Source organism: Scleropages formosus, chromosome 20 (genome assembly GCF_900964775.1).
Source record: "Scleropages formosus chromosome 20, fSclFor1.1, whole genome shotgun sequence".
Taxonomy (NCBI): domain Eukaryota; kingdom Metazoa; phylum Chordata; class Actinopteri; order Osteoglossiformes; family Osteoglossidae; genus Scleropages; species Scleropages formosus.
The window spans coordinates 3429477-3457463 of NC_041825.1; the positions used below are offsets into that span (position 1 = coordinate 3429477).

General features: G+C 49.4%; 1 protein-coding gene across 3 annotated transcripts; it reads right to left on the minus strand.

Annotated features, from left to right (window-relative positions):
* Window positions 1-58: 58 nt before the first annotated feature.
* On the minus strand, window positions 59-27940 carry LOC108925141 (proline-rich protein 12-like). 3 transcript variants are annotated; one of them, XM_029246854.1, is made up of 15 exons: window positions 26706-27940; window positions 16528-16685; window positions 15522-15683; window positions 8808-13207; window positions 8484-8672; window positions 6390-7008; window positions 5732-6201; window positions 5114-5230; window positions 3773-3906; window positions 3132-3556; window positions 2751-2870; window positions 2553-2650; window positions 2323-2454; window positions 1955-2050; window positions 59-1362 (listed from the first exon to the last, which is right to left on the minus strand). In XM_029246854.1, the coding sequence occupies exons 1-15, from the start codon at window positions 26786-26788 to the stop codon at window positions 1228-1230; spliced, it is 7338 nt and encodes a 2445-aa protein (XP_029102687.1). In that variant the 5' UTR covers window positions 26789-27940; the 3' UTR covers window positions 59-1227. The 3 variants fall into 3 exon arrangements, with proteins under 3 accessions (XP_029102687.1, XP_029102686.1, XP_029102688.1); XM_029246853.1 differs by having other exon boundaries at window positions 3132-3559; XM_029246855.1 differs by lacking the exon at window positions 26706-27940 and adding an exon at window positions 25133-25164 and having other exon boundaries at window positions 3132-3559.
* Window positions 27941-27987: the final 47 nt, after the last annotated feature.

The window sequence follows — 27987 nt, forward strand, 5'->3', positions numbered from 1 at the left end:
TCAGTCAAGAACTGTACAGTATTTACACAAACTTAAACAAAACAAAAGACAGCTCCCAAAAAAAAGGAAAAAAAAACGATAATTATAAACATACAACAGATAGAAACGAACTGTTAACACATTTTTCCTTTATTACATTTTTATAATCTTTGCCACTTTCTTTTAGAAAACTGAAAACATTACATATTGACTCTTCCCTTCATTGTTTTTAAGAATGAACAGAAACAACACCATTTATTTAGATTTAAATACATTTCACCCTCTCTTGTTTTTTTTTTTTTTTTTTTTTTAAACACACAAAAAGACAGCATGTATTTTCTTTCTTATCCCTTTCTCTGCTCCTTCTGGCATGGAGAAAGAAGAAAAGAACAAGGGAACGTGGATAGAAATAGGGTATAAATCTTATTTATACCCTGACAAAATGTCATTTAAAATAGCAATAACAAACTACCCCAGCTTGTGAGGGTGCTTAAAAATGTCCTTGTATAAATAATAAAAATAACAATGATTACTTATTATATGTAGAACACAGCTTTTGGACATTGGCTGCAGCGCTCAATGGCAATAACACGTTTGTTTCTCACCCTTCCCGTTTTTTGTTTACTACACTCACCAGTTTGTCGTTCCTTCACACACTTCCACAGTATACTCACACAGTTCACTTCTTCCTTACTCATGGCATTCTGAACTCGGATGCTTTTAATGTTCTTGCACAAAAAAGTATAAATTATGATAAATCGAACCATTAACACAAAGTGTTCTATCACTATCAAAGTAGGACTTGGTACCTCAGGAACTCTCCGAAACCTGTGTGCACGCGTCTCCGTCTCTCGATTCAATTCAATTTATTTTTATAGAGCGCTCTTCTCACGCAGTGACACAGAGCGCTTTAACACACTCTAAGACACTCCTCTTGTCTTCTGAGCCAGTGAGCCGCCCCTCTCCTCACTCGGCTGGAGTCCAGGATGAAAAGCCGGTCTGGGCAACTCCGGTCATGGGGGGGTGCTCTCCAAGCCCATCACCATCTCCGTTATCCCAGGGAAGTCCTCGCTCATGGAGATTCGGCTGCTGATTCACACTAAGGGGGGTGGGGGGGGGGAGGCCTGGCAGATGCGAGTGGGGTGTTTTACTATGTGCCAACTTCAAGCACCCCCCTGAGGACTGGAGCTGCCCACACTGGACCCCCGTAGCTATTCTCATCTCGCTCCCTTTCCTTCCCCTCATCCCTCAAGCCTTGCTACTGAGAGTGAGCAGCTCGATGAAGGAGTTGAAGAGCGTCTCCAGCCAGCCCTGGTTGGCCATGCACTGCTGCACCACCTCCTCCTGGCCGGGATCCTCCGCCGCCTGCTCAATACTGTCCGTCTGCGCACAGAAAAAGGAGGGGAGGGAGGGGAAACAGGGGTTCCTTCTTTGGTGGGGGCGCAGTGACTCAGCTACGGTATCACTTTAATACCGACCCAGAGGTAAATGTACATGTCAAACGCCGCTTTGTACCTTTGCAAAAACACTGCGCCAACTGCGTTCCATGCCTAATACAATTATTCCACAAACATGCTGCTCCATTTGTAGCCAGTGTTTCCTGGTCAGTTCTTTCTTATTTTGCAAACAAACTTTGCATTTAACAAGTCATTGCTATCGGTGCTGGAAAATACTTTCATTCACTGCCACTAATCAGTTTGTCAGAAATCCAAAATCAAAATGTCAAATTATGTAACCAAAGCAAAGTCCATTATCAGTCGACCTCTTTCCTAAACACCACGCAATACGCTCTTTTTTTTAAAATTTGAGCCTGGCTGCTACGAAAATGGGAAGTGAAACGGTTCCCGGTGTTTGCAGGCCTAAAAACAAGACAAGTGATCGGCGTGACTTAACATAAGATAAAAGCTGTACTGTGGAACATCAGATTTCGTGTATCCAAGGTCACAGAGCTATACAGACGCTAGTGTCATCCTACCTCTTTCTTGCAGTGTAGGAAGGTGTGGTATTTATAATGATGGAGGGAGTGATACAGACTGTAGAGCCGGCATGTTTCTGCTGACAGTTTAAAATCCTGTTGGACATTGAAAGAGTGAGAAGAGGGAAAAAAAAAAAGTCACCATCGCCTTCCCTGCAAAACGTGTCAAACCATCGACACTGAGATGCTGTTAACAACAAAATGCTAATTATGAACAGGAAGAGTTGTCACTTTCTATGTGTTTTGTTACAAAAAAAGTTAATTCATATGGTAAATGCTGGTAAGGAATACACAGATTACCAAGTGTTAGGTCAATAATAATGTTTGGAACACAAATATGTTCCAAAATACAGTCATGCACTACTCGCCTGTTGCTTCGGCAGGCTGCGCTTCACTCTGTTCAGGGTTTTGCGGTTGTACCCCTCCCCGCTGAGGCGCACCCTTACTGCCCCCGAATCCAGGGGGTCTGCAGTCATCTGAGGGAAGGCGTGCAGCGCCTCCTGGAGGAAGAGCACGGCAGCAGGTGAGGGAGAACCCACGCAAACACGCGTGACCCCACAGACTGAACGCACGCGTCACAAACGATCCGCTGACGTACCTGGTGCTGAGAGCTCATGTTCACTCTCCGCAGGAGCCGCCTCTTCTGCTCGTTGAGGATACTGTCAATCTTCCTCATCGGAGGCAGGTACAGCTCGTCTGCGTAAGGAACGACAGCAGAGATGAGCTCCGGCGGTTTCACGCTTCACGCAGAAGCTGGAAGTCGAGACGTAACGGAAGCCGCGACCAGGTGCCTCACCGTGAGTGTCCTCCAGGGCCTGTATCATGTCGGGGTCCAGAGCGGTGCTGACCAGCATTTCCACGTAGCTGCGGAACATCTCTCTCATGGCCCGACTGTTCACGCCACCTCGCACCGGCACTGGCGGGAGGAGAGCATTTGGACATCTCTGTGAAATGGAGTCTCAGAGCAAATCGGCAGACGCGCACACACACACACACACACACACAACCAAACGCACAACCTGATCTGATCTTTGTGTGTGTGTGTGTGTGTGTGTGTGTGTGTGTGTGTGTGTATGTGGAGGGGGACAAACATGGGTTAAGCTAAGCTGGACACATGTCCACGGGTGCAGAAATGGAGGCGGCAGAGCCGCGAGCACAGAGAAAATGCGTTTCTCACTCTCGTCCTCGCTGGGTGGGTCCGCGGACGAATCCGAGTCGGACGACGAGGGCACCTCCTTCAGCCACTTTTTCCTCTTCTTCGGCGGAGGCTCCGCTTTCACTTTCACCGGTCGCGCTTTGGGAGGCCGCTCCACCTTCCTCTCGGCTCCAGCAGCCCCTCGCCGCTCCTCCCTCCCTTTCCCTCGCTCCACCGCTCCTCCCTTCTTCTCCAGCTTCACCTGAGGCGCCGGGGGGTTCTTCTCCCTCTCCCTCTCTTTGGCCTTCTCCTGCTGCTCTTTGTTCCGCTGCTCTTTTTCTCGCTCCTTCTCTCTCTGCCCACACTGCTCCCGCTCCCTCTGCCTATCCCTCTCTTTCTCCTCCTTCTCGACGCGGGGAGGAGTTTGGCTGCGAGGGAGCACCGCCGGCTTGGGAAGAGACTGACGCCTGCTTTGAATGAAAAGAGCCAGCAAGGCAGGTCACGCAGCGCCCAGCTTGCACCGCAAGCGCACCGACAAACAGGTGGAACAAGACGGCAGCGCTTTGCGCTAAAGCACCGTGACGGAGGCCACGAGCTCAGGGAGAGGCCACGGTCGCACGCAAATGCGGGCCGTCCCTGTGAACGTGGGGGGAGAGGGAAAAGTGGGCGGCGGCAACGCGTACCTCAGTGCCTGTGCGGGCCTGTGCCACGGCTTCCGCGAGCACACTCTCACGTAGTCCTTCTTGTTGACGTTCTCCAGGAACTTGACGTAGAGGCGCTGGTAGCGCGTCTTGGCGTCGCCAAAGTACCCCAGATACTGGACAAAGGAGAGAGTGCCGGGTGACTGGGGTGACGCAGGCCACCTCTCAGTGAAGGCACGGGTTTAAGTAGTTCAGCACGAGCGGTACACTTGCACAGGGGTCCGTCGGCAGAGTGCCGACCTGGCGATGGACGTGTCCAGTAGAGTAGTAGGCACTAAGGAGAGCCACACGTGTCCGAATACCCAGGCAATCGAGCAGACGTTAGTAACCGACGTTCAATAAAGCAGGTCTTACAGCAGCTTAATCTTCTACTTCTAAACATAACATTCGTAAAACATTCATGCATAACATTGGACTGTGGGAGGAAAGCAGAACACCTGCAGGAAATCCACGCAAAGACACACAGTTCAGGTGAACTGGCAACACCAAGTTGACTCTGTGTGTGTGTGTTACACTATAATTTTAAGATGATGCCCGGATAAACCTTTACGCAGATACTCTTGTAATGTAACGTAAATGTTTATATGTATCTTTAAAAAAAATAATTTACTAGGAAGGTGATCATGAATCGTGGATATTCTGATAAAGTTTTATGCAGCTACTCGTGTGATGAACATTGGTTTATGTGCTGGAATGAAACTGACTGTGCTTAAGAATCACACATCTGCATCTAAGTCTTTTTCTGCTAACGTAATGAACACAGCGTATGTTCTACGAGACATACGTCGCTTTGGAGAAAAGCGTCTGCTAAATTAATAAATATAAATGTGTGTAGCTCCCTGCCCAGTCTTGTGCTCTGTGCTTCTCGGATAGGCACCCGACCACTGTGACTCTGACCAGGAGAAGCATTTGGCGAAGGTGAGACACTATGATAACTATATCCAGGATTTTCACATTACCCAAAGCAAAACGGTTCCATTACATCCATTGCCGAGCTGTGAAGTGGTACAAACGACTTTGTGGTTACTAACAAATCGAATTAAGAGCAAACGCCCTGTCCCAGCTGCACTTGTAAGTCGAGGATTCAGGATATAAAGACGAACGCATGTCGTTCTCAGCTCAAAGTAAAGAATCCCAGCTGACAGCGTGCACGATTATACAGCAACAGTTTCAAACGCATTCAAATGCTTTCAGTGCTCAGCCTGTCAACAACAGGTCACTGCCTAACATTTCACGAATAATTCCCAGAACTGCTGGGAAGAAGTTTTCACAGCACTTCGCGTTGCCTTAAGCGCATTTTAGGAAGGGTGGTGGGAGACTCACGTTGCTAGTGGCACAGAACTGCCTCTGTCCGTCCTTGATCTCCGGGGTGAACTTCTGCAGGAGGGCTTTCTGCACCCTCCAGATGGGGGGAGGCTCTCGGCCGGTCTGCAGGGCCAGCTGAGCGGGACGAGATGAGCGGTTAATGGCGGCAGGATGCCAAGGCTGCGCCGGTGCGTCAGAGGTCTCGCTCACACAGACGTGACGGCCGAAACATGGAAAATGTACAAACCTCAAACTTCAACAAAGGGCACAGAAAGAGATCGAAATGGATGGAAATGCAACGGGCGCCGTTACGCGCCGTCAGAACAGATAGACTAAAAATAGAGACACAAAGAGAACGCTGCCAATAAGGGCGAGAAGTCTGACAGCAGACAGCCTCACACGTGAACACGGATAAAGACGACGCTGGTGAACATGCCAACAGACAGCAGAAAAACAGAAGGGTCAGCTGAGGGTGACATGTGTGGCTGAGGTTTTGTGCCCAGATGCAGTTTTTAATAGTCAATAAATGTGCACCATGCCCATACACATACTCACAAAGAAAACCGTACGTAAGAAAACACACATAAATACAAGCAAGGTCACAAACACACACGCGTTGGCAGGGTCAGACGATACCTTGAGAGTGGCGATGTCTTCTGTCCGCACCACAAACTCATCTCTCTCCCTAAAGATGCCCTCACCACCGCTCTCGCTGTCCTCCTCCTCGCTCTCCCCAGCAATGGCGGCATTGGTCTGCTTCTTGGCCAAGTGCAAGGGTGTGATCTGGGGTGCGGGGGCATCTTCAGGGGTAGGGGGGGAAGGTGGCGATGGCTGGGGCAGCTCAGGCGCAGGGGGAGGGGAGGGCGGGGGCGGAGTACAAGATGGGGGGAGAGTGGGAGGAGGAGGGGATGGGGAAGGCTGCGATGGAGGGAGCGGGCTTGGGGCCGGTGACTTCTGTTGGTGCTGTTCTTCTTGTGGAGGCAGGGGGGAGGGGAGGGAGAGGGGAGGCAGAGGTGGAGGGGATGGGGAGGAGGAAGGAGCGGGGGATGGAGAAGGGGATGGTGGGGTGGGGGGAGCTGGTGCTGGTGGCGGCTCTTCTGGGGAATCTGGCAAATAGTCAGCGATTTACATACATTTACAGAGCTGGGCAGAGAGAGAGAGAGAGTGCTCTGATCCCACGGAAAATTTAAATAAATAAATTAAATAAATAAGTAAGTAAGTAAATGCTGCGTATTTAAATAACTCAACGGGAGTGCCCATAGCGTGACCCCCTTCCCTACCCCCTGACCCTCACCTTCCATCTTCGGCGCTCCCAACACCTCCAGCTCTGGCTCTCTGTCCTCCTCCATCTCGTCATCAGCTTCCTTCCTCTCCTCTTCCTCCTGCTCCTCTTCCCGTTCCAGCTCCGCAGGCTCCGGAGATGGCTGGTGCACATGTGGGGCCGGCGGAGGGCTCAGGGGAGGGGGCTGCTGGGAAGGCAGCGCAGGGGTAGGCGGGGGTGGAACCGAGAGCGGGGGCTGGGGAGTGTCGTACAGAGCTGAGATGGCAGAGGAGATGCTCTTCTGCAGGTCTTGGTTCTTGCTGACTGAGTCTTCCTCGTCTGAGGAGAAGGACGGGAGGGTCTCCAGGTTCCTCTTGAGCTCCTCGTCCAACCTTTTACACGGACTGGGGCAGTTGCTGAGTGCCAGGCCTCCGTCCCCTTCTGCCTCCCCGAATGCTGGAGCCGGAGGTGGCGGGGGCGGGGGTGGAGACAACGGGCGGATGCCGCTCTTTCCGGGGGAAGTGCTCTCGCTGCCCGGAGCTCCGGCTGGTCCCAGGGGGCCCCCTGACCCTACGGGTCTCTTGCCGGCTTTCAGAAAGTCCAGAAATGAGGCCATGAATCCCGATTTCATCTCTGGTTCCTTCTCATCCACCTGGAAATATTGACAAAGTGACCGGGAACAAGTTAAACTTAGATTACAGGCGGAAAAAACTATTTAGAAATACATAAGCTGATTTTTTTTTTTTTTAAGAACCGGGTGCGAATCCCACCTCTTGCTGTGGTTGTTATCCTTGAGTGAGTGAAGTAACCCAGAATACAACTTGTTGTATAAACTGCAAAATAACTGTCAATCCCAGAGTATACAAACCTAACACAATGTAACCAAAGACCAAGGCATCAGGTAAGTACAAAGACAACACTGAAACCAATATTTTAAGGAACAATACAAATTGAACTAATACAAACACATTTTTAAGAGAAGATTTTGACAAAAGCAACAAATGTCATTAGTATTTCTAACATGAAAAAGTTATAAAATGTTAGAATAAAAAATTACATTTTTTACATTTACTTTAATTATTCGCATATTATATAATTTATTAAATTTATAATTATTATAGATATTAATTGAATATTTAAGTTGACAGAACTATCCTTGTGTTACTTTATTTTTCGTACATTAGAAGAATTGACGAGCTGGAAAACACTACTACACTACTAAACACGCACGCGCGCACGCGCACCCGCACGCGCACCCGCACGCGCGCGCTACCAACAGGCCATCAACGTGCTTGGCAAGTTGGAGCAGCTCTGACGTTCCCCTGCCGGCGGAGTGTGATTAGCGCTGCTAACCAGCAGAGGGCGCCGTGGAGCTGCGCTCAGTCTGCGCGTTAGTCACCGGAGTGAAGGCAGTGACGTCGCTCGCGCAACAAAAAAAAAACGCGTTTAACGCTTCACTAAACAAACCTTATTCGACATTCCGCTATAATAAACGCAATAATAATAATAGTGCAAATTACAAGAAACGTGTTTTTTTTAAAAAATGCATTTTTAAAAAAACGCCCAACGTCCAGAAGTGTCACGGGAGCGCGGAGCCCCACCCCCACATTTTTTCCCGCCTTCCCACCCCACCCCCGCATGTCGCGCGCGTTAAATAGTGTGAGAATGAAGCGCGGGAAAATTATAGTTCTACCGTAGGCCTGAGCAGACAAGGAATAATGTCCAGAAGTTATACGTCAAAACATAACGTGTGAATGTATAAAACTAAAAAGGGGTGAGGCGCGCACCCACTGCGGTTCGCTGCCGAAGTGCTTTCATCGAGCACTCTGTTTTTTACTGACAAAATACCGGTCAAAGCTTGGCGGTTCTGTCAACTTCTTTCCAACATGGGCTGCTTCACGTGCTTTGGGCTTTTTGGAGTGAACTACCATCAGTTCAGTTTGTTCAGTCATTTATTTCGTGAGGAGGACAGTTCATGACAACGGGAACAGGCATAGGGGATAGTTGGGTTTCTTACAAAACACGGATAACGTCATGATTACCATCGAGTAGATGGTTTAGCAGACAGTGTTTCTCCCACTGAGTGAGAGAGAGAGTGTGTGTGTGTGTGTGTCTCTCTACACTCACCTCCTGCACTTTGGGCTTCATCTTCTCCACGTTCCTGCTCATCTCGAGCCCGCTGCTGGATCCGGGACTGAGACCCAGCGAGGGAGCAGATCCCACAGAGCCGTCCGACAGAACCGGGTCGGTGCCGGACAACGAGTCGGTCCTGAGGAGTGCGTCGGAGGGAGGCATGGACGGCACGGGCAGCTTTATCTAGGCAAGAAGAACACACTTCAGCCATTAGTGGCAACATAATAAAAGCCGGCAGGTTCCAACATATACTGCACTTCCCCCACACATGTGGACTAACTCCGGTCCACTCGGTCCATAAACCTCTGCTTGGCTCACCTTGATGGGTCTAATGGGCTCCGAATGCTCCTGCGGAGGGTGATGAAGCTGCTGCTGCGGTGGTGGCGGCGGCTGCTGCTGAACCTGCAGGTGCTGATGGTGCTGGTTCTGTCCTTTATTGACAATGTCCATCATTCCCTCGTCCCTCCTACCGCGACCTCTCCCTCGTCCTCGCCCCCTCCTGCTCTCACCTCCAAGCCCTGGTCCTAACCCTCCCATGATGCCCCTAGAGTGGTGGGGCTCAGGAAGAGGGCGGATACGAGGTCGGCCTCTAGGTCTCGGAGGGCCCTCCCGTTTCGGCTTGGTGGGCTTCCTGCCCCTCTTCTTGGGCCCATCGTGGGGCAGCAGCTGCGGAGGAGGCCCAAGGGACGGGTAACCCGAGGCGTGGCAGAAGTCCAGGTCGCCCATGAGAGGGCTGAGAGCACCCTCGCCACCCACGGACCCTCCGGATTTCCTGCAGCTGGAGACCAGGTCAGGGAGAAGGTCCGGGAGCCGTCGGCTGTTGAGTCGAATGTCGGCAGGGACATCTGCTTTGTCTTCGTCATCCTCGAATTCATACTCCTGCGCATAGCTCTTCTTGGGCAGGGAGTTGGGGTCTCGCCTCTGTTTCAAGAGGTGGAAGGAGCTAGTCTTCAGTAGCTTCTTGGGGCGAGACGAGCAAAAAATGGGAGACGTAAGCCCACCGGTGCTGGTGCCACCTCCAATGCCTGCCCCTCCAAGCATCTTGTTCGCCGAAGCGTCACCAGGTGCGCCGGTGCCACCCATACCCAGGCCTGAGCCCTGTGACTGTATCAGGCCCAGTTGCTCTGTGTTGACCGTGGAGGGAAGCTCGTGCGTCTTGAGTGAGTCTAAGTCCAAGTGTACGCTACCGCCACCCGACTCAGAGAGGCTGTGGCAGTATTGATCGTAGCCTTGGTCTCCATGTTGCCCCAGCATGTCATAACTACCCCCACCAGGTCCTCCAGCTGTCTTGACAGCCTCCATAGCCTCCTGCCCCCGACGGGCCTCAGCAACACCATCTTGCCCAGTCTGCCCCGACCCAGCACCCCCGCTGCAGCTGGACTTGTAATCATCCGAGCAGAACATGTCCTCCATACCAGGGAAAAAGGAACGGTCCTCGTCCTGCAGGAGGGAGTCAGGGAAGCAGATGGACGTCAGGGGTACAAATCTCTGCTGCTGGCTCTGGCCACCTTTCCCCACGGGACTGCCGGTGTCGAACTGATGCTCCTTGAGCTGCTCCAGCTGTGACTGGGACAGCTGGGCCGGGTGAGCCTCCTGCTCTCTCTGATGTTGCGGCTGCTGAGGGGGCACAGAGTTCGGAGGCGGGGCCATGTGGTGAGGGTGAGGATGGGGGTGCTGGTGGGGGTGCGGTTGGTGTGGGTGCGGGTGCTGGTGGTGAGAGTGGGGATGTGGGTGGGGGTGATGCGAGGGCATGTGGTGCATGTGGGAAGGGGCTGACAAGCCCAGGTCAGGTTCGGACAGGAAGTCGTGCAGCTCTGGAGCAGGGTGTGGTGCGTGGTGAGACTGGTGATGGGGCGGGAGCCTGTGCTGCTGCTGCTGTTGCTGCTGCTGCTGCCTGTGCCGGTCGCCACGACTCCCTGCACCGCCTGCCCTGTCCGTAGCTCCCGCCACCTCTCTGCTGGAGGTCTGAGACAGCGAGTGCTCCAGCATATCCAGCGGAGAGACGGAATTCTGGCTTGACTGGTTCTGGTCCTGCTGGGAACTGCGCCCATAGTGGGCCTCCATTGCTTGGGACTGGAGCTGAAGCTGTAGCTGAGAGGACTGTGTTTGTGAGTCCGGCGCTGCCCTCCCCACACCAGCTGCTGCCCCCAGCATAGCTTGCTGACTCATCGAGTGCTGTGGGGCCTGCGAGTCCATCTTGCTGCGAGTCGTATGGGACAGTACTGACTGCAGCAGGTGAGCTTGCTGAGGTGCCCGGGGGGGTTCTGTAGGTGACTCCAGCAAAGAGAGAGGAGCTTGAGGCTGCGGTGGCGGCGCCTGTGGCGGCTGCAGATCAGGGGTCTTGCGTAGGTAGGGCAGCTCAGATGGGTCCTGGGATTTTTTCGGGAGCTCCATGTGCGGATGGGAGTGAGGCTGCGACAGGGAATGGTGCGGGTGAGACGGGTGCTGGGGTAGGGGGTGCTGGGAGTAGGGGTCTCCCCGGCCGTAGTGCACTACAGAGCCCATGGAGTCGTGATGGTGAGGGTGCGCGTGAGGATGCGGGTGGGAATGCGCCTGTTCAGCACCCCTCCTGGCCCCAGCACCCCCTGCTGCTCCAGGTCTCTCATTTTTTGGAGGCTGCGGCTGCTTCTTCAGGGACATGTCCATCTGGCTGTCCAGGTTTGCTCCCACGCCAGCTCCAGGCCCAACTGCACCACCCATAGTAACCGCCACACTGGAAGTGGCGCTATTGGTGCGGATGACACTCTGTAAGTGGTACCTCTCTTCAGAGCTCTTGCTAAGCTCATATCCCAACCCTTTACCGCCATCCTGGGTCTGCGGTACTTGTTGTGTCTGGGGCTGAGACTGGGGCGGCTGAGGGGGTTGTGGCGGGTGGTGCTGTGGGGGGTGTGGTGCCGGGCTCTGGGCTTGCAAGAGGTGCTGGATTAGAAAGTCATCGTCGTCATCCTCCTCGTCACCCTGGGTTCGCTCAACCCCGAGAAGGTCTGAGTCTGTCTTCGATTTTGGAGGCGTCGGGTGGTAGGACGGGGCTGGTGCTCCTCGGCTGTCAGGGTAACCTTGGGGTGAGGACAGGAAAGCCGGGGACAGGACAGAGGAAAGGTACTTGTTGCTCCCAGCTCCTGCAGGAGACTGGGCTCGGCGCGTCGGCGCGGGGGAGTGTAGCCCCGGGCGAATTATTCCAGAATTGCCTGATGGGGAGGGGCTGGAATCCGGCAGATGATAAGAGCTTCCTCCTCCTCCGCTCCCAACACTGCTGCCACCTCCTCCAGAACCAGCGCTACCACCACCGCCAGTGCTGCTGCCTGCTCCAGACCCCGCACTGCCGCCTGCTGAGCTGCCACCTCCACCTGAAGCCAATAGAGCGGGTGAATGCCCTGGGCCACCATAGCCAAGAGAGGGGCTTCCAGCCCCACCCAGAGAGGCTGGCAGAGACCCGTAGCCCGAATCTGCCCCATAGACCACTTCCGCAGAGAAGCTCCCATAGCTTTTCCCTTGGCCAGCTCCCCCTCCTGAGCTCAGATCCTGTGCTTGGGGGGAACTGAAGCCCCCGTATGGCTGGGCAAGGTGCGAGGGCGGTGGCTGGCTGGGTGAGTAAGACTGGGCTTGCTGCTGGGGGGGAGTTTGCCCAGGGAGGGCTGAGGATGGCTTCACCGGGGCAACGGGGGAGCCGTAGCCCGAGAGACATGGCTTGGGAGGAGGCTGCTGGGCAGAGGCAGAAGAGGTGGGAGGGGGCAAAGGAGGAGGAGGAGGGGCAGCCTGGGGTGGGGGCTGCTGCCTAGAGGGGGCAGCAGTGGAGCTGGAGGTGGGATTCGAGTTTGGCGGGTGGGCTCCCGACGCAGAGGATGATGACGAGGATGATGATGAGGTTGAGGACGCAGAGGGTGGCGTGTGAGGGGTACGGGAGGAAGAACCTGAACCCGAGGAAGAATAGCCGCTACTAGAGCTGCTCTTTGCCCCCTTGCCAGCGCCCCCCGAGGACGATGATGAGGACGAGGTGTAAGGGGGCTGGATGATGGGACGATATCCTTGGTCCGCCCTTGGGGAAGGTTTGGGGTCGGACGAGGGGCTCTGATCTCCCAAAGGACTGCAGGAGACCCCAGCGTGCCTGTGGTGGGCTATCTGCTGATACCCCGTTGCTCCACAGCTTAGATAGTGCTGCAGGGAGTGGGCCGCTGAGGAGGGCAGCTGCGACTGGGAAGGAGAGGGCCGCTGGTAGTGCTTGATGACACTGTCCTGCCTGGGAATGGCACGTTCCTGTGGTGCCGGTTGTGGGGGCGCTGGAGCCGATGAGAACACGGAGGCGTTGTACAGCTGGGAGGACTGGTCTTGCAGTTGGGAGGACAGGAGATTGAACTGGTGAGGGGGCAGGTGGCGTGAAGAGGAGGTAGAAGACGCTTGAGGTGGTGGTGGGCCTGTGGGGTCTTGGCCTCCCCTGTATGCTGCCCCCTGAGAGGACAGCAGGCGGTCAAAGCCCAGACTGGACTGAGAAGGGGGCTTAATGTGCAGCAAGGGGTCGTGAGGAGACAGGAGGCCATTGGAGGTGGGGCTGAATGTGGGCGTGTCCTGGAGAGACAGTGATGGGGTAACCCCAGGGAAGGAGCGTCCGGAGAACGAGGCAGGGTGCTGGTAGGCTGAGAGGGCAGAGGACGAGGGGAAGGTGCCAGAGCCAGGCAGGGCACCGGAGATGAAGAGCTCAGCTGGGGCTGGGGTGTGCATGGCTGCAGGACACGCGCGCACACACACACACACACAGACAAACAAAGCATCATTACCCATTATATGCACACTTCCATACACAAGTTGTACAGTACAAGCTAAATGAATTCACAAAAATCTTCCATATACATTCACCTTGTGAAATAAAAACAAAGTACATTTTCATTGCAAACAACAAAGATTCAAATTCAATATTCAAAATCTGCATTCAAAATGCAAAATCAGTGGGATTAATGAAAATATGACACTATTTTCCCTTTCTAAAAACAAATTAAATCAGCACATTTTTTGGATTGAAACCAACTCGCACCACTCAGTGCATTTTGTTTCATCAGCGTTCTTTGTCTCAGGCACGTATGACTTATGCAGTTTGAGACTTAAACCAGTCGACTTTGTGGCCCCAGTTCCAACTCATTAACCATATTTATATCACAATCTTCACTACATGGCACATGCAAGTGCCTATTTTCTAAGCAAAATTCTGTTACCACCTACAAGTCCAGCCAGCCAATAAATTAAAGTTAGCTCAAACTATATCATGTACAGCAGGAAAAACAAAGTACAGGCCAATTACTTGACAGCCAGCACATGTCAAAATTTTCTTTCTGGACATTTCCCAGCCAGTAATATAAAGACAACCATTTTTTTCAGCGTTATCCATCCACTGTTAATCAATCCACTAGCTGCAATATTTTTTGAAAGCCAGAAAAGCTATCTCTAAAAAAACAAGCATATAGCAAGAGCAGGCATGAGTTTTAAGCACAAAGAGTGAGGACATGAGTGTCTCTGGAATGGAAATCAGGGCGACAGATTTCAATGCGACTAGTACACGTTAAGCGCTGCTAAACGGCAACAGTGCCGGATTATTGCAGGACTCCCTATTTCAGTATATTCATAAGGTTAATAACCAATTTCTTTGCCGCTTTCAGAGGACTGTAAATGCTTGTTACTACACAAGGAACGTGAAGAACAAAGGCCATTTCCAGGGCCCTGCTGGAGGTCACAGTAAAGGAATCATTTTAAAACAGCTTCAAAACCATCAAAGGTGACAACAGTGCAAATTCTCAAAAGCACAAAATAAAACATATGCAGCAGAAATAACGGTGTAAGAAACAAGCGGTAGAAAAGATAAAAGCACCACTGTTGACTTCATCCAGCATTGCATCATGGTTGCACATTCACGCAGCTGCACTGTGACCCAGCACCCTACTGTGATATCTCAACAGAGCAGCTCACCGGCATACACTACTGGTCATAAATTTGAGAATACTGGCTGGAAAATAGATTTTTTTTTTTTTTTTACCCCCACTGGAGCATTTGTCGAACAACAATCAGTGGGAAATGGTCTAACGTGTCTTCCCAGTTCTTCTGCTGCAGAAGGCTGCAGGTTGCCCACACATACACAGTGCTTTCGTTGCTGCTGTCCATAATGTAACAGGATTCAAAAATGGGTGTGTAATGTCATAAGGTCGTCTCGTTAGTTTCTTTGCAAACGATCACCAAACTGGAATGTCGCGTCCGCCCAGCTGCGTGTTGCTCAGCTTGGCAAACATCCTCGTTACTCAGTAGGACTGAATCCTAATTTATATCAGGACTTGGACTCAAATAGGCTTTATGGTTCCGTCTAAACACATTTTGTACCTTTATAGAATAAAAGACTGCTTTCCTTTCACTTTATGTTTTGTCTTGTCAAAAAGCACCTGAATTGGTAAAGTGCACCAGCATAACTAAAGTAATATGTAAATGCACAGCTAAAAAGTAATGAGGGACAAAACTTGTACTGAGCACAGACTGGGAGGTGGTGTTTGGCACGATAGTGAATCAAGTTTTAGTTCAAGTCGGAGTTTAACTTGCAGAGCTCCTTCTCTGGTGCTGAGCCTGCCGCAGAACACCAGTGTGCGCAGTATGTGCGTGAAGGAGAACAAACTAAGTTCAACCTCCTGCTTAAACTGGTGACCCCAGATAGTGTAGAGGTTAGAGATGCTGCTTTTTACTTACAGGATCCAGGTCTGTATCCCGCATCCTGCTACAATACCCTTGAAAAAGTTACCAACCTTAAATTAATAGCTAAGAACAGCTGTATAAATGACTAAAGAATTGTAAGTAACTTAACGCCGAATGTTTCTTTGAAAAAAGCGCTTGCTAAATGAACAAATGCATATTACGATTCTGCTGGCAACTGTAAAGCAACAGTATTTCTCCCCGTTACAAAATCCACAGATGACCTTCAAAAACTCAAAACACACTGGCGAACTGTAACAGAACGGTCCACGCACCATACAACGTGACCGGCACACAGACACACTCGGCACTCACCTGTCTGCCATGATGACGTGCGGAACTGGGAGAGGAGGGAGGATGCCGACGGTGGGGGCTGAGGACCCCTGGACTCCAGAGCCGAAATCAGGTTCATAACAGAAGCATCTGGACCAGAGGGGCTGGCATGGTGCAGGCCGGTGTCAAACAGCCCCGACAGACCTGTAAGGACATCATGGTGCCCTTCACACTGACCAAACTGACCAACTGGACACCACAACCACAGTTTACAGTTCATCAGGTCTAACAATCACCATGGGTGTTATAGCCAGTAGCCCAAAAAGTACTGAAATCCAAATAATGTGATTAACCCAACATATAAGACATCAAATTGACTTAACCTTGTGATATATCGCCTTTAAAGTCATCGGCAAATATTAATCCCTAATTATAGAAAAAAATAAAACTGACAAGTTGCACAGCACATAAATTTCCATTCTTCAGAATTCTAGTGCAAAACACGAAAATAGTTTTGCTTGATGTAAACAGAGAATTTTGGAAAACCTACAGGAAGTCACCGTTCAAGGTGAATGCAATGGCGCTCACTATGTGTGCATTTTGAAATCATCTACTGATTGGGGGGTAGCAGAAAAACTTTTACATGAAATTAATTCTTTTTTCCAGGTGTATCGTACAAGTAATTTACTTTTTTACTCCCATTACTCTACATTATATATTGGCTGTAAAAGGTGAGAAAAATATATTTCAAAAGAAAGAAAGAGCTGTCCTGACTTCCATCCTTTGACCTACCAGGACCTGCACTACGGTAAACTGCAATGTGGCATTAAAATGCCTTTCAGTAAGGCCTGACCAGTACACAGACTATACTGGACACATCAGCAATTAAACTGCACAAACACTAAAATTACACACATCATTAACACCCATCTGACAACAGTAGCTTTTTTAAATGCAACTCCGACTATCACGTGCAAGAAGGATGTCAAACAGATGTTCATTAAATAGACACAGGAGGCAAAATACAACAAAAGATGCACCCACGTACCCAAACTGCGTCCAGCTGCCCCCCAGGCTCCGCCCTGCCCAGAACTAGCTGGGTGGTGATTGGTTGCATAGCCCTGCAAGGGGTGGGGCGTAGCGTAGGCTTGGCGATGGAGAAGCTCGGAGTCTGGGTGGGACGATCTGGAGCTCCCATAAACCAGACTGCAACAGAAATACTTGGTTTCAATAAAATTTGCTGTTCAATACACAGATGAGAATACACCGAAAAGAGCGAACATTAAATGTTTGAACTACGACACTTCAGCGAAAAATCACTTAAATTAAGAGCAAAATCTTCCGTTAAACCTAAAGGAAATTGCAAGATAGCGTTTTCTTGTATAGCTTTTCGGTGAAGCACTCAGTCCTTCATATGGTCACAAAGGAATTGTTTTATGCACAAAAGTGTGGGTGGCGATGCAAAATTTAATTCTACCCTACCGCTAATCTTACAGGGAAGAATGAGGGAAATTAATTCTATCCAGTTATGCTAGATGTTAATAAAATACCAAAAGCTTGGATATTTAATGAAAGTCGACTGCTTCTCACATAACAAATTGACTTTTTAAAAGCATACAACCTCACTGAGCCACGCTGAATTATACATTTAACTGCATTCCCACACAGCCATGCACATGTGCTAAATTATTTACATAATTTCCCATGTTTACAAATTGAAACCGAGGCAGTCCCCGGGTTACGAACGTCTGACTTACGTACAACCCGTAGTTAGGAACCAACCCCAGTAAAGCCCATTACTTTAAAAATTCGAGTTACATACAATGATTCGTAATAACAAACGGGCTACTCTGTGACGCACATCAAAACATTGCGCGTCTACAGCGTTTTGTCAGCTATGCACAATATACTAAGACAAACATATGACTACGTGCGTACCTAACTTTTCCGACTTACCTACAAATTCGAATTAAAGACACTTAGGAACGGAACTTGTTCGTAATCCGGGGACTGCCTGTACATTAATGAAATTTTACAAAAAATTAAAAACTATCGTCATTAGTCCATTATTCATCCATGCAAAGACAAGTAAGTGCAACACACCAGGGTGTGTGGGAGTCTGGGAGTGACCAGGCAAAGGGTAGCAGTGGCTTCTATTAGGTTTTATTCACATTCCCCGTATTTACAGAAGAACACAAGCGCAAGTTCAACATTTCCTAAAAATAAATGGTGAAATAAAAGCTGCCCAAAATTAACAGAACTGGAAAGAAAGACAGTTGATACATTTGAACACAGCATTACATCTACAAAACTCCCTTTCTTCTGTCCAGCGGTCCATCCTTTTATGCAGTCTTTCAGTAGTTTATTGGCCGCACCTGATACTCACTGCCCCTTTAACAAGTCATCGTTATAGGTTCAAATGTCAGGCTGGAGCAGACAAATGCAAACCTTATCGGTCCTAAAGGAAACTACCTGAGGATACAACAACATACATATGACAATATAGTGAGGGAAGATGCTGGAAAAACGCCGGACCAAACAAATATGACATTTAGAGAAGTATACAAGAATTTAAAATAGTAACACGAACAGCTCAGAACCACATTTACTGCTCCTCCGTTAAATTGAAACTTTCAAATAGCGCCGCTAGTTTTTTGCTTTCGATTGTCATAAATGAGAGACGCTTGACAAATTAAACCACAGATCACAAACAGGTAATATAAGGAAATAGACTTTGAATTTTGATTGTTGTTGCTCCAAATCAATGTCGTATCACTCTTGATCAAAGTGTGGGGGGGGTCCAAAACGGCAATATCCTGCTGTAGAAAATTAAAAACTGCTAATCATTTCATACAAAAGGTATCCAGAACATAATAATATCAATTATAACTAGACTTGCTGGTGTGCAAATAATTACTCGTCTTGATTTCACACCCTTCAAGAGCATAATGACAAACAACACATTTCACTTCCAAGGGGACGCACACTGAAGGGCCGCGCAGAGACAACTTCCGCACCGATGTCCACAAGTTCACACACAGTAGTTGTTGGCGTGTCTAAACGTCTGTCTGCTAGCAGTGAGCAAAATCCACCAAGAAGCCACTGGTCAAGCAGCAACGTCAACAAGCTTTACTCAGCCAGTTTGAAAAATTTCTCCCTGTAATGAAAAACAACTACAGTAAAAACACACAAAGAACTGATCATCGTACATACACAAGGTTGTCAAATGTGTTCCAGCAGTAGAAGACTAGAAAAAGTTCTACCTGTAAGCCTATATATATAATTCCCAGATTTCGTGCAGTATTTATAGCGTGTTTCGCCGCTTCAAGTACTCATTCTCATCTGCAGTACTTAATCTGACATGGCTGAGTAAATACTCGTGCTGTACAAGTGCAACGCCACATAAGTGGCTCTGGATGAGTGTCTGCTAAGCAAACAGGTCAAGTAACTCATTCCCTTGGGACGAGCGTTATAAAACAAGAAGGAACGAGTCTCGAGTGCGTGTCAGATGAAACCGCTATCGTGGTTCCCTTGTACCCCTGGAAATGGAACCACACTTCAGTGCCTCATACCAGTGCTGCAGAGTCGGAAGCAATTGCTGGGTTACTGGAGTTGGAGCTGGTAAAAATGTACCGATTTGGACTAAATCTACTGTAAATGCCGGCGTACAAGTCGAACCCCAAAAAATTAGAGGTGTAATATAGGTTTAGGCCGATATTCGCCAGATAAGTCGACCCCGAAAATAACGTGCAACTTTCGGGCAGTGCTGCGGAGTCGGAAGCAATTATTGGGTTACTGGGATCGGCGTCGAAGGTTTTGTGTACCGACTCCACAGCCCTGCCTCATACCTAGACTAGAGGACGAAGATGTAAACTTTACCACAGTCCAGGTGGTCAGGGATCAGGCCCTGCTGCTATGCTTGAGCAAAGTTCTTGACCTACAAGCTGTATTGATGGGTAAAATATAAAAAGCAAGCTGTGATAAGGGTGTGCTCAGCAAGCACAACAAGCAAACTTATGCCCAGTCATATTTAGCGGCCACAGCGCGCTATATCCCCCCTGGCTTCAGCGGCAGTCAGCACACGCGTCACTGGAGACGTGCCTCTTCGCAGGCCTCCCAGCCAGGGTTTCCCTGCCATTAGTGAAGCTCACTGCCACGATGTATCACTAAAGAGACCCGCACAGCAAGTTCGTTGCTTTTAAGGGAAACACTTCAGTTAATTTGTAGTCTTCCAATGTATTATAGCATAGACTCCTTCGCTGAATGTCTGCAGTGCTAATGATGACATTTACAACAAACAAGAGTCGCCTTTATAAGAGTTTTAAAAAGCACTTCTTGGTACACTGGGTCCGCAAACTATAGTCACGTGAAGAAGAAGGTACAACCTCTTTCAGTTCGGTGGTTTTATCCCTCAGGGTATGATATCTAAATAACACTGGTCTGGTCCTCACCAACTTCCAGAATTAAACAAATCTATCCTCAGATTATCAGATATCACATTGCACTGTCATCGTTTATTCAACAAAAAGTACACCCAAATGCAGAAACCATGTGGAAGATATTAAGTGCACCCTTACTGTTCGCTAAGAATTAAGGTCATTGGAAGCCAGGTGCTGCTGATCAAGTGCAATTCATCAGATGATCATCAGGAAGTGCGATCACCTCTATAAAAGCAGAATTTTTGACAGCTTGGGGGTCTGGAGCATTCAGGTATGTGTGTGAACACCCTGCCAAGGAGAAGACCTCAGCAATGAACTCAGATGAGCAATTTGTTGCTGTCAATCAATTTGGAGGGAGTGTTATAAGGGTGTTTCCAAACACTTTGCATCTCATCATTTTACAGTGAGAAGGATCATTTACAAACAGAAAACATTCAAGGAGGGGGAATCCCAGCTAATCCACCCCAAGGTCAAACCATATGATGCTAAGAGAAAGGGCAAAGAACCCAAGAGCTGCATTTCATAGCAGTCCTTGGTTATCATGTTAAATGTTGAAGTTCATGACAGCTCAGGGGGTGCAGTGGCACAGTGGGTTTGGCCAGGTCCTGCTCTCTGGTGGGTCTGGGGTTTGAGTCCTGCTTGGGGTGCCTTCCAATGGACTGGTGTCCTGTCCTGGGTGTATCCCCTCCCCCTCCAGCCTTAAGCCCTGTGTTGCCGGGTTAGGCTCCAGCTCCCCAGACTGTGTGAGAGTTCATGACAGCAAAGTAGAAAAAAAAGGCTGAAAAAGTATGGCTTTCATGGAAGGGTAGCCACTAAAAAGCAACTTCTCTTGAAATGAACATGGCAGCACAGCTTGGGTTTGCAAAGTTGTGTCTAAACAAACTACAAGATCTCCTTTGGACTGACAAGGCCAAAGTGAACACGCCTGGTCATTATGCACAATGCCATGTTTGGTGAAAACCAAACATAGTGTATCACCACAAACACCTCACATCAACTGTCAAACAGAGTGGTGGGAGGGTGGTGATTTGGGTTTGTATTGCTGCTCCAGGGCCTCAGAACATTGAAGTTGTTGAGTAAATCATGAAATCTTTAAACCATAGTATTCTAGAGACTAATGTGAAGCCATCTGTCCTACATATAAATCTTGGCCAAAATTGGCTCATGTATACCAGGATAAAGATCTCCAACATGCCAAGCTGGAAAAAAAGAGAGAAAAGAATCAAGGTGCTGGAATGGCCAAGTCAAAGTCCAGTCTTGAACCCCACTAAGATGCTCTAGAGGGACCATTAGAGAGCTGTGTATAAACAAGTGCCCTCAAACATCAAGGTAGGGAAGCGGTGTTCTCTAGAAGAGTGGGCCAGCTCTCCAACGTGAGAGACTGATAAACTCATACAGAAAACAATCGCTTCAAGTTATTGCTGCTAAAGGTGGTTCTTCATGCTACTAAATCACAGGTCTACTTAGTTTTTCCCACATGGCTTCTGCATGTTGCCTTGTTTTTTTTCTTTAAAAAATCAATAATAGTGGAATCTTATGTCTTCTCACCTAAGGTTAGATTTAAGCAATTTAAGGACCAGATTTTGTTATGACCTGATATATAAAACCATAAAATTGAAAGATGATGCACTTTCTTTGGATCATAAGTCTGTAATGCAATTTGATCATAAATCCAACCACTATGTTGCAGTCAAAAGTTTATTCATACAGACATCCCATGGGTTAAGTTTTGTAGAAAACCTCAGACAAAGCTATAATAAATTAAAAATTTGCTTCAAGACTTCTGTTCATTAATTCACCTTTCAACCAGAGTCTAGAGCGCAAGTCCAGAGTTTGTCCTGGAAACATAGGACTTCATTTACATTTATTTACATTAACAGAAAAAACTTGAAACAGGACAGTCTTCAAGTCTTGGATCTGCATCTGGAAAGGACAGAAGCTCAACTGGGAAATAAAATGCTACCTTTGGGGGACATTGCAATTTAGCTATTCCTAAACAGCTTTGCTAGGCAACCAGATATTTTGCCAGTTTATATTATATATATTATACATTTATATTTAGCTGCATGCCTGGTGGCCCCGGCAAGTAGCTGCAGTGTATAGCTGGAAAAAATGTCACAGGCAGGTAGCTGCTGAGACTGCATAAACTGAAATAACACATAACACACAAAGTCCCTCGCTAGTAAAATAGGAAGCGGTGCAATGGTTAAAGAACTGAAATTGTTACCAAAAACTGCAGGATCATTAGCCAGGAGGCACCTTGCAATTTAACTGTATAACAGGGTGCTTGAAACAAAGTGCTGAACAAACCCAAAATTCCAGTTTTTCTCCTCCTCTCCACTCTTGCCAGCTGGCTTTCGCTATTATTTATATGTGTTATAACTAATTTTGGATCATTTTCAGTGATCTGTGTTACTGTGTCAAAAATAAATTGAACTGAACAAACTGCTGGACAAAAGCATCACCCAAGCAAATCACTTTTGTTCAAACACCTACTTATGACAAATGCTTCATGTCTCCGTAGGGTTACATATTTTCGTCGTCGTTCACAAAATGACTTGGGCACAGGCTTAAATGTGACATTTTTACCTTTATTCCCTCTGATTTTAAATCAGTGTTTCTCTTTCGGTGAGTACAGAGGGTTTACCTAGGCCGCATGTGTCACGTACCAGTAATGGGTGAGAAACACAGCGCTGCTCAAACAACGTCGGATTATGCGGGTCAGCGTTCTGCACCCATTCGCACTCGAGGGCTCGGGTGCCGAGGAGACGGTGGTCACAGCGGTCCACACGCGTGACCTCTGATCCGCTGGAAAGAGCGACGGCCTGCAGCGTTCCAGTGTCTACACACAGCGCACATTCCGGCGGGATTAAAACCAGACTACGAGCTATTTGTCCAAGTGTTGCTTCACCAAAGTTACACCCCAGACCTTATGAGCCTCGCAGTACCGGGAATAAAGCACACAAGAAAAGCTAACATCTGACTTGAACCGACAACCTGACTGAGAACATTATCGACAAAGAATCTTCCGAGGAAAAAAAAGTAAAAATAAACTGTGTGCATCAGCAAATCTGAGTGTGGGACAACTCCCATTATTATTATATTTTTTTGCTTACTGTTATCGCACCCAATCCATCCGAAGTGCAGTGTGATTGGAAGCACTGAGCGCGACCAATGTGACAGGTCTTGCCAAGTATGTGACAACACATGGCCCGCTCAGCATAACTGCATCCCTCCATTAAAACAGGCATGAAGCACATCTGTGCGTCACACACACGCGTGCACGATTATATAGACATTTGCAGCTCGTCAGAAAACACCACCTTAATGTCCCTTTTTTGTAGGAAATGAACTATTTCAAAGAGGGACAAGAGCCTTAATATCAGCTATTAAAAAAAAAAATGTTTAAAAACCCTCTCTCTCGCTCACACTCACACACACACACACACACACACACACACACACTACTGACAGCTCCAACAGACTATATGGACAAATCAGCACAGTCACATATTAAAACGGCCATTCCAGATTCCAGTGGCACATCACAGTGTGTGTCACATGCCCGCTGAACCAACCCACAACTGTCCAAAATGACGCTGATCAAAAGTAAGAGTTAACATGGCAATTGACAATTTCACGTCTCTTTTCTATTACAAGAATCTCCATTAACCCCCCGCTAAGTTTAAAATAGCGATGAATCGGTTTCGGAAAAGGGTTTCACACACGGGGAGGTTTACAGGGTTCGAGCCAGGAATGAGGACTATAAGTTTATGTTGCTCAAGCCCATCTTGTGATGAAAAGCAGACCTCTCACACACATGCACCTTCAGAATAATTCGGAGAACAGCCTGCTGCTGGGAAAACAGGAGGACTCAAAGGGTAAGGATGAGGGTCAGCTGGCAGCACTCCCAGAATGCTTTGGGGTCAGCCCACCGCTGCCTTACAGTGTCCCCAGAAATAAGAACGTTAACATACCTATAGAGGCCTCTGGCACTGAAATATGATTAGCAGAGACTGCACACACTTTAAATCTTACATAAGTATTGCAGCGCTTCTGCATATATCATTTATATGTACACTGCCATGGCCAAATGATGAAATCCGGAAGCAATCGACAAAAGTATTTGATTCATTAAAAATAATCAATTTACATAAATGCAGAAGTCAGAATTTCCCATCTGGCCTACATAAGCATGAATCTAAACCGCTGGTATCTCAACGGTCTAGCAAGAATAGCCTCACGGTTTTTTTTTTTTTTTTTTTTTTAAATAAAACCCTCATTTGGATCGAGCAGGTTTGTTAAAGTGGCTGCTTATTTGACTTTAAACTTACTGAACTAATAATTGCGCCTCACGGTCATGTCAGCAAAATGCCATCTGAGGCCGGTTCTTCACCGATTTTAAAAATCCTGCACCGTAATAGTGGAAAACAGAGGGAGTATTAACCTCAACGCCCGACGACAGGCCAGCCCACACTCAGCCACTGGCGCAAAAAAATCACTGCAAACCATTAAAATCGACCTCACTTTACAGTTAGCACCACGGGCGACGGTAAAGGAGCACGGTACCCTCGTTCTCCAGCTGACACTTTTCTCCAAAGCGACTTACGCTGATTTACTCATTTGTACCACGGATAGTGTGACTGCAGCAATTCAGGAAAAGTACCTCGATCGGGGGCACTACAGCAGGAGCAGGATTCAAAGTCGGGTGTTTCGAGCAAGGACAAGGTATCTGCTCCAACCACCGCGCCCCCCCTATGTACAGCTACGGGTCATTTAGTGATCTGCAATTCACGTGACTTAAAACTTCTCATATGGGACCGGTCCGTGGTAACGTGTCAGGTACCCGGGTGGATGCAAAAATCATCGGCAACGGCAGCACGAAGTCTTACACGAAGAGCGGGGGCACATGAGGCCGCAGCCAACGCGGTCACGCGTGTGCAAGGCACCACGTGTGGCCTTTCAAAGGTGGGCACCCGTACCGGGACACCCGAGGCACTGGCAGCAGCCTCTTACGACACGACTGCCCACTCGCACGAGTCACAGGGCTCCTCGCAACTCGATGTTACGCTTATTCATGAGCTGGCAGCGATGACATCAGCGGGGCCTCAATTCCACCGACATTTTCCAGTAAATAAGCGGAAGGTTCCGGTCGCAGGCCCAGCGGCAAAATTCATATTCGTCTTTTTGCAGGTGCGCGCGGGCCCACCGTACCTGCCACGCACCACCATTTCCGGCGTTCGCTGCTGAAATAGATGGGCAGACGCGATAAGACTGTCCTCGTCGGCAGCGCGAGCGGGATTTATTTCGGTTGTCACGGCGACTGCTGGCTGGCTGGCTCGTGTATGAAGAAGAGGCGGGCGGGCGGGCGCGCGTGCGTGCGTGCGTGCGAGCGCGCGCGCGCGCTGGCAAAGTAGGCCGCGCGCGGCTCGCGCTTAGACACGCAGACGCACACGGGAGTACGTGCGCGCACCCCAACGGTTCCTTTGAGGCGTGTTAGGGGCGCGCGTTACGACTGTGGCGCGGTTGCGGTGCCCCCTTTCCCTCCGGGGGGAGAAAATAAAACGGCACAGCGGCGCAACAGCGAATTAGTCCGAGCAAGGCCTGTTCGCAATTAATGTACGTGTAGTACGTAGCTCGCTTTCGCCGCCCGTGCGCACTGCACTACACGAAAACAGCACAACTGGTGCAGAGAGTAGCTCAGTGACAAGGTTTTTTTTTTTTTTTTTTTTTTTCTTTCCCCCTCTCTCTTTTTGTCCTCCGACGAAGGCCTTTCTTGTCAATAGCCAGCAGTCTGGCAACCCCAACGGTTCACATATACCCGCGTTTCGCATCCTTTAGTGCCTGTGAAAGCGCGTCGCCGCTCTTAATTAACCCATGCCATGGTTTCGGGGGCCTGCTGTCACTATCTCCATGCGAAAGAGGAGTAAGCAGCCACTAGCAACTTATTTATTAGAGAGCGGAGTCGTGCTAGTCGCCCTCATTTGCATGCCTTGTGCGAGCGGGAGGAAGCAGCGGTAGCAGCTGCCGGCTGCTGTGTGTTAGCGGTACAGCGGCGCTGCGTGACCGCGCACAACGCAACGCTGCTCCGCGCGCCGCTGCGCTTCCTCCCGATAAGGCCACTGACACAAAGGAACAAATCTGCTGTTTTTCATGACGTTCGGAGGGGGGAGAGAGAAAAAAAAATCAGACGTCTTGCACTCCTCACCATGAAATTGCACCACCCAGCAAACGGCTCAGGCGGAGATACCATTGGAGGCTTCCATTTTCGTCAGCCAGCTAGCAGGGAGCGCGCACGCATCCCAGCCCGAAAGACGACATGCATCTTTCTCGCTCGCGCACTGTACCATTATTGCATCAAGACACCAGTGAAAGCGTGTAATTGACACTGAGGGGGGAAAGAATAAACATACAGAAAAGATCGCATTTGATTTTTTTTTACCCCCCCCCTCTCTGACCGAGCGACACATCCCCCGACCCATCCCCCCGCCGACTCTGTCTACCTTTCTTACCACGCATTAACTCTGTCAATCGCATTCCTTGCATTTCAAAGACCCCCCCCAACCCCCTCCCTGCACCCCCCACCCCCGCTCGTTAATAATACACGGTTGCTAACTACCTGTGCGGACCCGCACAATGCAATCAATGCACCCAAAGGCGGAACGCGAGATGCACGGATTTTTTTTTTTTGTTGCATCCATTCAGTGAGGAATTGATATGTTGCAACCTGGGACACATTTCACGCGTGCGGGGTCGCGCGGACGAGTCCCCGCGAGCAAACACTTACCTTGCCTTCGCCGACCTCTCGTAACTCCATCCCGTCCCTGCGCCCAGATCACCGAATCCGGCACCTGGGTAATTCCTATCCATGAAAATATGTGGCGGCTCAAGATGGGCAAACAGTGAGTTCGTGAGGGGGAGGAAATATAATACAAAAAAAAAGTCTTTAACTTTGACACAGAAACGAGGTCTCGGGTTGTATTTCCGATTTTCAATGTCTGTTTATTTCTTTTCGTCTCGCAGGCAAGTCTTCAAGAATGGGAAACGGCATAGAGAGAAGGGAGAGAAATGGAGCGGAGGAGAAGGAGGAGGAGGAGAGGAAGAGGGGAGGAAGAGGGGAGGAGGGGGATGTGCAGGGGGGTCGCACCAACAACCAAAAAAAAGGAGAAAAAAAGATCGGCGTTCTTCTTCCCCTCCCCTCTCCCGTGTTTCTTTCACTATCTATTGTCTCTGAGCAGAAAGCCCCGTAGAGCCGCTCGCCGTTAGCATGCTAGCTACAGTGACTAGAAGACGGCGCGGAGGGGCACAGCGTTGTTGCTGCTGCTGCCGCCGCCGCAGCCACACGAGCACCGCTCCGTCCCCCTGCGCGCTCTCCGCCTCCCCACCGTCTGATTCTATACTCTCCGTTCTTTCGCGCTCGTTGTGCTTCTCAGCTTCGGCGAACAGGCGTCATTTTCTCCTCCGAAAAGCATGACCGGGCAAGCGCAGCGCACGCTCCCCCCTCTTATTTAATTTAAAAAAACAAAAAAAAAAAAAAAAAAAGGAAGGTTTTGTGGCGGCTAGCGCAGCAATTAGCCAGTTAGCCGTGTCGACGCATCAGTCAGACGCGCGCGTGTCGGCGCTTCTGCCTCAGCCCTCCGCCCGCCCGTTTCCTGCCCTCGCAGCCGAGGCACGCGGGCGGTACGTCTCGCGGCGAGGATGCGATCCGAGCGTGAGTGCGGGCGCGCGCTTTCAGTACAGGCCTCCGTGCGCGGTCTGTCTCAGTCATTTTGTTCCGAAGACGCCATTTTTGAACGCTGCTGGCTCGCTCGCTCGTTCGCTCGCTCGCTCTACCCCCCCTCCCCTCGGCGCGTCTCTACCACACACATACACACACACACACACAGTCTGCCTCTCCTCCTCCTCACGAGTGAAAGCCATTCCCAGAATACATTTCAGGGCAGTATTCCACAAAAAGAGGAGCGAGGAAAGGGGGGGAGGGGAGCCCAAGACATGCATCAGATGAAATCTCTCTCACACACACACACACACACACACACACACACACACACACACGGAGTCCCAGTCCA

Coding starts and splice junctions, on each gene's coding strand:
- LOC108925141 (XM_029246853.1), bottom strand. CDS start 26,788: ATGGATAGGAATTACCCAGGTGCCGGATTCGGTGATCTGGGCGCAGGG. Junction 3,907..5,113: donor AGTTCTGTGCCACTAGCAAC/GTGAGTCTCCCA, acceptor TCCTTTGTCCAG/TATCTGGGGTACTTTGGCGA. Junction 1,363..1,954: donor TCCTACACTGCAAGAAAGAG/GTAGGATGACAC, acceptor TTCTGTGCGCAG/ACGGACAGTATTGAGCAGGC.